The 10,817-nt window shown below is 39.5% G+C and overlaps 1 protein-coding gene across 1 annotated transcript; it reads right to left on the bottom strand.

The window, feature by feature from the left end:
- Positions 1-779: 779 nt before the first annotated feature.
- Positions 780-3,544, bottom strand: LOC148031155 (uncharacterized). Its single transcript, XM_087684696.1, has one exon. The coding sequence runs from the start codon at positions 2,735-2,737 to the stop codon at positions 1,562-1,564; it is 1,176 nt and encodes a 391-aa protein (XP_087540822.1). The 5' UTR covers positions 2,738-3,544; the 3' UTR covers positions 780-1,561.
- Positions 3,545-10,817: the final 7,273 nt, after the last annotated feature.

Raw genomic sequence — 10,817 nt, 5'->3', positions numbered from 1 at the left:
AGATTTACAAAAGATACCGAATGTTGGGCTGGTTACACACTGCCGCTCCCCCAGCTAGCCAAGTCAAAAATCTTAAAGACTGGCTGTTACTTAATTACACACCAGAACGCTAGGACACCATCAAAATGTCTTACATAGGTTAGAAGTTGGACCAATCACCTTCTGCTCTGATGGCAGGAGTTCAATCTTAATCAATGCATCAAATTTTTTGTTGAAGGAAATATGTCTTGGCATGCTTTGATGCAGAGAGGCATGCTGCACAGGGGATGTTGCCCACCCAGATCTGTCTGCAGCTCATAAATTCTAGCACCCACCAATAGAATATTGCCACCTGTCATTACACCCCTTTATTTTTTGTGGTGGGCAGGGGTTCCTTCTCAGTGTGTAACTGGCCTTAGAACAAGGTGAACACTAAACCTCTGTATTCACAAGCACTAAGTGGGCATCCAGATCAAAAGGTTTGCTTTCTTCAGCTATTAAGACCATATCATGTTAACAAAGACTAGACTTCATTACAAGCAGCAAAGAATGCAGTTTTCCGCATTGGAAGCATGCAGATGGGGGAGTGCATCCTGTTAATATTATTACCTACTACAAAACAAGCTCTAACAAACCTGCCATTCCATCTCCTAGATAAAGTTGCCCGAGCTCTCATAAGCATCACAAATGCCTATGATTGATCCAATAGACATGCAAAGTTTTGAGGCAATGCAAGCCATGCAGTTTCACCACACAAAAAGGGAAAAAAGAGACAAAATGATCAAACTACTCATTACACAAGTACTCAAAGGAGCTAGATGTAAGTTGACTGCAACACAAGAAATAATATAAAATCTCTTCTACATCAGGATGAATTCATGTTACAAAATCTCATCCCTCACATTCCTAAAGTTAAAGCAAGGCCATTCACAACCTTAGCAATGATGGCAGGACCCAACATGTAGCTCAAACCTAGTCTTACTGATTCAAAGTGTACCACTATGCTGAAACATCTGCAGTTCTCGGTGCTTTTGCAGGTTTAAAAAATGAAGTGCCCACTTTCAAATGACCTCACCTTCATTCAGGAGATGAACTTGTCATCAAAGCAGATGTCTAACGACAACACTTGCAGCTTGTTCAGACATAGCAATAGTCTTCACAATGCTTCATGCTTTCTGCAGAATCTGTCTGCAATATGACAGACTTCAGATTAACTCAGGCATCTGCCTCACACCAAAATTCGAAGTTTTTGAAATTACACATGCCATGACATAATCTGACACCATAGCCTTCCTTGCTTGTGCTTTCAAATATGGCCAAACATTCATCTATAAATGCTTTTAGTTCTGAAAAAAAGGGACTCTCGCTCTGATCTCTCCATCCATCTAGCACATATTTTATCTCTGCCATAAACTTATCTCACTTCTCCCAGCATTGCTTTGCATCTTGTTAAATCTGTTGAGATCCCAAGATGTCGGCTATTTCTTTCCATAATGCAGTCCTTCGTGTGGCCACTGCAAACTAGCTATGAAAGTCTGTTCGTGATTCGATCAGCTGCAAAACTTCAGATTCCTTCCAGTTGTTAGATCTTTTTATTTTGTCCTCCCAGCTCATCCTGTACCTTCTCACTGGAAGTCGCTATTGATGTGAAACCAGTTCCTGGATTCTCTCCAAGAAGCTTTTGAGTAAGAATTAGCATAGCATTGTTGAATACTCGTCTCTGCTCCCTTTCCTCCGCCCTCCATCTATCTTCCCGTTCTTGCCGAAGTTGTTCTTTCCGTTGCTCTTTCTTTTCCACTGCATCCAAGAGATCATTGAAAAACTTTTGTTGCTTTGCCAGTAAAGTTTCCATCATCTCCTGTACAGCTGATAGATCAGTCACAGAGACATACTTCACAAACTTTTTTTGCCTTTTTGTTTGCATTTGTTCTTCCTCCTGCTCAGCTTGCCTTTCTCCAGTTGCATCCATGAAAAAAGAAGGTGAGTTGTCAAGTTCTCCGCTCAAATCTAGTTCTAGAACTTCCATTGGTCCTACCTCTTGCTTATCCTTGCTTGCTCCAAGTTCAAGGTCTCTATCTCGATCTTTTCTTTTGAACCTTCCAGACAGCAGAAGGTGCAGCTCATCATAGTAGGGAAAGTCTTCCTTCTCTCTCACACCATCTTTAACCTCCTTGTATCCTGCTGACAATTTTTCCCACTTGTCCTTGCACTGTTGAGCATCACGTGCAAAGTTCTCCTTCTGAAGAGCTTCAGAAATTTCATCCCAAAGCTCAGCCTTCCTGCCAGTTCTTCCAAACTTGACGTCAATCTCACTCCTAACCCTGATCAGTTTCAAGGTCTCTGGTCGCGTCCAATTTTTGGAGCGCTTCTTATGCTCTCGTTCAGTTTTCCTTTCTTCTTCTCTTGTCACCTCGCACTCCATCCGAGTACTGCAGTTCTCTGCATCAAACCATCTAGCTTCGGAAGCTGCAATCCCCTGAGGCATGAAGGGAGGCATGCTGGGACTGGGAATAGGTGGCACGTATGAGGTAAAGCAAGATGAGAACTCCCTGTTCTCTGAAGAGGCGAGGAGGTCACTCCTATTCTCACCCGAATTCTCAGAAGATGAGTTCTGAGGAATCTCGGCCCTGTACGAGGCAAATTCATCCAATTCATTCCTTGCGAAGCCTGACTTGTTGGCTGATGAAGCTGAAGGCCGGGGGTAGTACATTGGAAAAGGTCGTGACAGTGGAAGCATGAATCTTTCAGAACCATACATGGCAGCCAATTGCTTTGGACAATATCGACACACAGAAGGCGCCTGGGATGTTAGTTATTGCCAATTGATCAAGTGGCGGATTCCTCTAGAAAGACTGATAATCAGGAAGCGCTTGCGACGTTAGTTATGTATACTTGATCGAGTGACTGCAAGAGCTGTGGCCATGGTGATGGAACTTGATGCATGTGCGGGGTACTTCCAAGTTTGTTCACCAAGAATTCACACCAAATACTAGGCTGTTAAAGCCAGAGGCTCCATGCCTATGCAATCAACAGTCCAAATTCACCAAATACCAGGCTCTTAAAGCCCGAGGCTCCATACATATGCCACCATCAGTTCAAACCCTAGAGGCGCTAACCTTGAGAGAAAAGCAAGCAGGTTTCCAGCTTCCCTATCGAATCCAGACTCTAGGCCGGCATTATCTTCCTTCTCGTCTTCCACACTCGAGAGAGGTGACACACCACGATTACGAGCCAAAACGGGGGCAACCGGGCCGGCCTCTTTCTTTCTCTGTGCCGCAAAAGAAGCTGGTCAACACCTACAGTAGAGAAGCAACCGGATGCAAAAGGCCTGCTTGTCCTGTTTTCCGAAGAAGAAGAAGAAGAAAGTGATAATGATAATGATGATGATGATGATGGTGGTGGTGGTGGTGGTGGTGGTGGTGGTGAAGACAAGAGCGAGGAAGACTGTTTGGCAGACGAGACAAATACTCAGAAGCGGGGAGACGGGGCAAGCCAGCTGACGGTGTGGGTACCTCTGGCCTAGTGATGGAGAGACTAGGTTTTCTCAATCATCGTATTAGCCTATTAGGTCAATGTACAAGTGTGATTAACTGTTTTTGATATCATATTTTATTGCGATGTGACAACCCACAAACGAATCAAACATTTCAATCAAAACATTGACATTAGCCAAGAACTGCTATCTCAACTAGTAAGGGAAATGGCTTCATAATCTAAGGTCAAAGGTAACATTATCACGTGCCGCGGTGAGGCACTACTACTAGGCATATTGTAAAAAGTGATTAGGCCCCACTTTGATGGTCACCCAAATTGATGTATTAATGGGACCACATATTGGTAATCATGGGTTTCGGCGTCTTGATTACAAGTATAGATGTAAGCCCACATCTTCAATTAATTCGAAATCATTTCATATAAAAACACTGACACCTTAAAAAAAGAACAACACACAAAGGATTTGTTCACACTAGTGGGGTCACAACCCAGTTGGATAGAGAGTGGGTTGGTATTGTGGGTGCGCCCAATTGGATCAAGTGTGGGTTGGGTATTGTAGGGGTGTGAGTTCGATACCTATGTTGCACTTCCCTTGTGGCACCAATCCATTCGCATTTAAAGGATCCATTCACACCACGATTTGTGTCATTGAGTGCCTAGTGAGCATCATGGAGGTATATGCAAGCCTCATGAGTATAAAACTAGGAAAAAAGGGAGCCAAAAAGTAGGTGGCCACCCCATGTTAATGCAATTTTATGAAGAAGGCAACAGTTAAACGAGTTAGATGCCAATGAGGGTATATTTCAATATGCATGGAGTCACGGGATTTAATGACAGGGATTCAAAACTCACCTTACTTCTGCCTCTATTCTCCGTCTTTTCTACATGCCTACCAATCGATGAAGCAAAGGTTGTCATAGCTTCGATAAGCTCATTGTAGCTTAGGATGCTTGCTTGCCATGTACTAGTCCCCTCATCCCTAATAGTTTCAACTTAGAGTTCTACCAAATATTATGATTGTGACCACCCCATGTAGCAGTTCTATTGTGAGAAATTTAGCCTTTTTAATAGGGAACAATTGAATTTACAATAAAAACCTACCAAAAAGAGTAGAGGAGTAATCTCATTTTTAGGTGTCCTGCTACATGAGGAATATTAGGGTGACTAGTAAACTATTATTGTATGCAAAAGGAGCTCTTGTGATCAAACTAATAGTTGATATTGATCAATATTCTTCAAATATGGGATCAACCATAAAGATATTGTTGTAGAAACTAGAGACACTTTCAAGGGTGGCTCCAAAAATCCTTTTGTTAGGGTAATTGGACCAATTGTGTAACAGCTTCAAAATAGTGATACTCCTTAGTTTACCAACATGGCTTACACCCTAGCTTAATGGTACCTTTTTTCGTTGTTTAATGTCTCTACTTTTTGCATAATTAATACTAAAAATGGTGAGAAATGTGTGTGCAAAGTCCAGGCATAACAAATTCTGCTCCTTTTGAATGAGGATGTGTTTCTAAGTGTAAAGGGACCTAGTTTTGTTGTACTTAACTCTATTGACAAGTTTTCAACCAAATTATATAACTTTTCCCTTTCCCCCAAATTGAACCAACTTTTGGCAAGAGATTACAAAACACTTGCGGGAATTGCCACATATGGAATGTGTGCATCAAGAGTGACACATCTCTCTCTCTCTCTCTCTCTCTCTCTCTCTCTCTCTCTCTCTCTCTCTCTCTCTCTCTCTCTCTCTCTCTCTCTCTCTCTCTCTCTCTCTCTCTCTCTCTCTCTCTCTCTCTCTCTCTCTCTCTCTCTCTCTCTCTCTCTCTCTCTCTCTCTCTCTCTCTCTCTCTCTCTCTCTGTGTCAAGGCCCTCACACTTTTCATGCATTTTACATGAACCAAAGGTGTGTAAAGATACTTCAATACACAACTACAAATCCATTAGACAAGTTGCAAAGTTAACCACCATTCCTCTTGTGTACACTTGAGAAAGATAGGGAGTTCACTCTTGCTTGTCCAATCAACTTCTAAACCATGTATGAAAATTGTTCTTGTTGTTCTAAAGGATACATGTTTATCCTAACATATGAATCTATGTATGAACTCACACCATATATATATGTATACTAAAAACAAAAGTTCGACTAGAACAATTTAATGACAAACATAACTAAATTAGCTACTATAATATAAGGTTTACAAATAATGAATGATTTAGACATGGGAATAAGTATCACCCATGCTAATTATTTATATGAAAGGTACATAATTAAGCTAACTATAATAAGCAATAAACTTGAGCAATTACCATGGAACCAAAAGTCTCCTCTATATATTGAGCTAGTGACTATTGGCTGTGTGTGTGTGTGTGTGTGTGTGTGTGTGTGTGTGCACCCACATGTATGCATGTGTGCGTGCATGCATGTTTTACAACAAAGTAATAGCAATATATACAAGGATTGAGAGTGAATCAATATGTGCGTGCGTGCATACATGTTTTACAACAAAGCAATAGCAATATATACAAGGATTAAGAGTGACTCAATACATTGCAAGATATAACAATTTTATCATGGGTTAATGCTTTCGAGCATTACATTGCATAGTGTTGAGAAATACTAAGAGTATACTAGTTGGGCCACAAGTAATGTGTAATGTGCCAGCCTATCCACTGTCCAAGCATCTTTTTAGCGGTCCATCAAGAAACGAATCTAAGCGTCGCTGCCCAACACTCCCATAGAATGTTACAGGGTTTGTCGCCTACGGTTTCTCGAGTCTGCCTCACAACGGAATGTTTGTGGTCGAACCCACTAGGATCGACGTGAAATTTGAGTCCCTAGTGGTCAAGGTCTCCTAATAGCATTCTAGCGTTGGTTCCTGGACATCCTACTTTACACATAGATACCCAAGCCAAACAGACCCATGCCACACTTGGTTCAAAGAGAATGAGAAACGAGAGGGATGCGCGGCTCAACCTCTCTACCCATAGGCCATAGTCCCATTCCGGTCCCCTAAAACGGCATGAATCGAGGTTCTCTAGGACCACTTTGCATAGGGTAGAATCGTCGAGGGTTTCGCCCACCTGCTTCCCTCAATAGGCATTCTATAGTTATTTAATTAGGTCATATCACATTTATGTGTGACATTTAAAGTCAGTTTTCTTAATTAAGCCTTTTAGGAAATAGGGTTAACTCCTCTCTCTCTCTCTCTCTCTCTCTCTCTCTCTCTCTCTCTCTCTCTCTCTCTCTCTCTCTCTCTCGGAGGGGTATCCTTCTACCTCTCTCGCAGTCTCTTGGGGTTTCCTTGTGCTTCCTTGTCCCTCCTAAACTGCTCCCCATGCATCTTATTTATAGTGAATTAGAGAAGAGGGATTGTGGCTAAGAACAAGAGCTCTTTATGAAGGGGATCTTGGAAAAATCAATGATCTGATGCTCAAATCATAAATCGGATGGTTCCATTAGCTCCAAAAGGGGGGTAAAACTCCAAGACACTTGACTGGAAATATTTTCAATCACTCCTTTTTCTCCTTGTTCGAAGTACTGTTTACTGCTTATAAACTGTGATCGCAACACGTGCGATTTTGCCCATCCTTCTTTTTTTTGTATTAAATCTCAACTAGCTGAAAAATCACTTGCTTTTTTTTACATAACATCCAGTTCTAGAAATTTTCATATCTTTTTAGGATATTTACAATAAGTAATATCTAAAATATTCTAGTTTTGTCCAAAAATCTAATATTTTTGGACCATCCATACTCTACGCATTAACACTAGTGATTAATATGGCTCATAACTCTCGTCATAAGACGAGGTCTATATTTTTTCTATAGGTTTAAATATTAAGTCCCTTTTGTGACATTGAATGATCCTTAAAATATTTACTATAGCTTTATAAAGATTATTCCCTTGTATTCATGTAAGAGTATAGGTCATAAAAATTGGGTATCATATCTTATTCAATTTTTACAAATTTTCATTTGCTTACAAAGTATTAGTTGGCCTAAATTTATACTATGGTGGCAAACTAATTGTGGTTTTGCTAGGCTCAACTATATATGTACTAGGAGAATTTTTGTTTACATCAATCACTAGAAGAGATAGTCAAGGGGACTTTATATTTTTATATTGGGAATGAAATGTATTGGGAATGAAAGAGTTGTGAGGTGGGGCATCCCAATGCACTTAGGATTTATAACTTTTATGAGTAGTGAATATACATATTGATTCTAGTTGATATCCATAAAAAGAAAAGCTTTCGAGCTTTTGTTTTTGAAGAACCCAAAGAATTTGACCAAGGTAAGCTTTTCAAGGATCCAAGCTCTCAATATATCATTCTCAATGTGCTTGACCTTATCAGAATCTACTAGGTAGTTTTTGTTAGAATATCACAGTGCCCATGGGAAAGTGTGCACAAGAGCTCAAAGTACAAGAACAAAATCTTGCTTAGTAAGTTGCTCACAAGTACAACTAAGGTACTCTCACACATATTGAGGGCTTAGCCAAGTGTCCCAAATGGGTTAAGGTTTTATGGAGGATGTCTAGGTAAATTTTATGTCCATGTAACTCAAATAAGGTACCCAAACTATTGTTTACCTTGACAATACTATTCTGTAATGCAAACCTTGTTCATCAATGATTGAGCTCTCTTGAATGGTTTGAGTCTTTTCCACATAGGCAAGCAATGATAATCAACTTTGAGAATTGAAGGCTTTCTTCATGAGGAATTCCCAATCAAGTCCACATTCAAAATTACCTTAAGGATGCTTTTAATTTAGAACTCTTGGATCTTAAGTCCCTCTAGATGTGAGTCTGGATGAGTTTTTAACCTCTTTTCTCAAGTTAAAAATTAGAGATTCCTACCTTGAAGTATGGTTTTATGGTCTTATCACATTGATTAGTCTTAGCACAAGTATGCAAAGCAATGACATGTCAAGCACTTACTACATTAAAAATAAAAAATATTGAGGAAATTTCCACATGTTGAAGTGTAATAAATGCTTCCTCGAGATGGGATTTGAGAAGGTGAGTTAGATCTTGAGACTCGTGCCCTATGGGTTGAGAACCCAAGTTGTCAAGAGGAGAAACGGTGGAATATGCCTTATAGCTGCCAACAAGATACCTTAAGGTTAAAACTAATTTTTTACTATGAGTGTAGATGTGCAAGTGTCTTGTGCCACACAAAATTCAAACAATGCATTAATACTAGGCCAACATATGCAAGTCACTTTTTTCATAAAATTGTTATCGAATATGATTTTGTATTCGAATTCTTATTTGATATCCTATGTAATAGGAATTTTGCTTAATGTTCCCCATGGTATGCCAAATAGCTTTGAAGTGCAACCTACCCTTGCTGGAGCACGTTTTCTACTTGATGGACTAGATCTTTATTCTACCCCACTACCAATACTTTCATGCTTGCCAGTGGATGCATTACATGGGTTGATACATGATTTCTACTAACTATTATATGCGCATAGATCATATCAGCAACCTCAAGTATGAGCTATGGAACATCCATTGGGGTGAGAGGCTAAACATTGTTTGACTCTTTACTTTTTATCCAGGTCCTCCAAGTCCTATAGAGAGTAACATAAGGGTGTGTCTATGACACAAGCTTAGTGAGTTTATAATAAGATTATCTGGGTCATCCTATCCAACTAAGTTGCATTCACTCATAGATCCCATGCTTTTGGATATCAGGTGGAGGGATTCCCCAATGCTGACTACTTAGCCTTACATATCATGAGCTATAAATATAAAAAATGGAATAATATAGTTGGCTTTCCTTCTTTACTTATGATTATTTTTTCTTAAAAAGAATTGAGTTCAAATTGACCTCTTTTGTCATATATAGATCCAAAGAGAACCATAGCATAATTACCTTGTCTTTTATAATATGTACCAGTCCCCCCCCTTGCATTTGCTAGATTATTCTTGTTGGCAGGAAGACTTCATGAATATCTTGGAAATTCTTTATTTTCCTCATTGATATTATATAGAGAGGTAGCATGGCATCTACTAATTCATTGACGTCGAGAGGACAGCCTACCTCAAAACAAATCTTAAAAGAATTTGATGGAGAAAGTCAAACTTGTTGAGATATCATTGTTCAAAGAACCAAGAGTCAAAATATTTCATAACTATAAATGATTGAAGTATCTATCAAAATCGATACATTTATGATCCAATGAATGATATCCTACCCCTTGATAGGATAGCTCGGTTAGGCAAGCAAAAACGGAACAATTCAATTGTCAAAGGATTCCTTAAACAATTGAATCATTATCGACTTCTTAAAGTCCATGAGAAACCCCTTGTATATAAGGAAATACATGTAGCCAAGTTCCATGACTAAAGCCTTAATGTATCAACAAGCTCTTTTTGAAGCTTTCATAATATATGCATTGATGTAATAAAACTTGATATTTTGATTGTGTGGATAATATTGTGTAAAATTTAATCAAATCTTTAGGATGTTCTTATTACCAATCTCTTTGGCTCATCAACAGGAAAAGAAGTTTCTATTAAAGTAAGTAAAGCCACCTAAATTCAATGACGAAGGATTGAAAGTAGAGAATAATGTCAAACATCGATTGAACAAATGGAAGATTCCTTTTTTGTAGCTAGGATAAGCATAGCCAATCAAGTTATGATCACCCAACTACATCTCACCGAAGAAGTTTGTCTCCGGTGAAAGCAATGGTGTCACAACAAAGTTGTTATATTGAGACCTCCTAAACCCAAGAGTAGATTAAGATAGTTGTCCGAGGAGGGTACCTATCCCCAACATACCAAATCCAAAAGATGGAAATTTTCTTCAGTTTGAGATAACGAGGCCTAACAATGGAGGGTTATTACTCTCACATTGTTTCTCTCGTAAACTATGCACCCAAAATGATAATGACATAGCAAGTAGCTCATTTATGTCAAGTCCTAAATCCACCACTAAGTGGGTCTTTAAAAGTTACCAAGCCCTTTGATCTTAAGGATGCTCTAGTACAAGCTCGACCCTTGATGGATTCCCTCCTAGAAGAAATTTCTGGGCTACCCCATAGTTTCTAAACCATGGATTTCCCTATCCAAAAGGAGCAAGGATCAACCTTCAGATGGGAAATTGAAATTGGTGGCTTTTGAAGCTTGTCACATCAATGGCCCCAACTACCAACCCAATAACAACAATCCTCATCTTGTAAATCCCAACCAAGGAGCCCAACTCTGTTGTTTCAGGTGCAACCGGCCATGTCACTTTAGGGCCCAATGTCTCATGGAGGCAAACAATGCCAATGCTAACCCTCCTCATAATCCTACAACAAGGAGAAATTTTGATAGTGTTGAGGGG

Source organism: Lygodium microphyllum, chromosome 9 (genome assembly GCF_053477565.2).
Source record: "Lygodium microphyllum isolate KBCC chromosome 9, Lygodium_microphyllum_v1.1.10, whole genome shotgun sequence".
NCBI lineage: Eukaryota > Viridiplantae > Streptophyta > Polypodiopsida > Schizaeales > Lygodiaceae > Lygodium > Lygodium microphyllum.
This window is presented reverse-complemented; position numbering and strand designations above follow the sequence as displayed.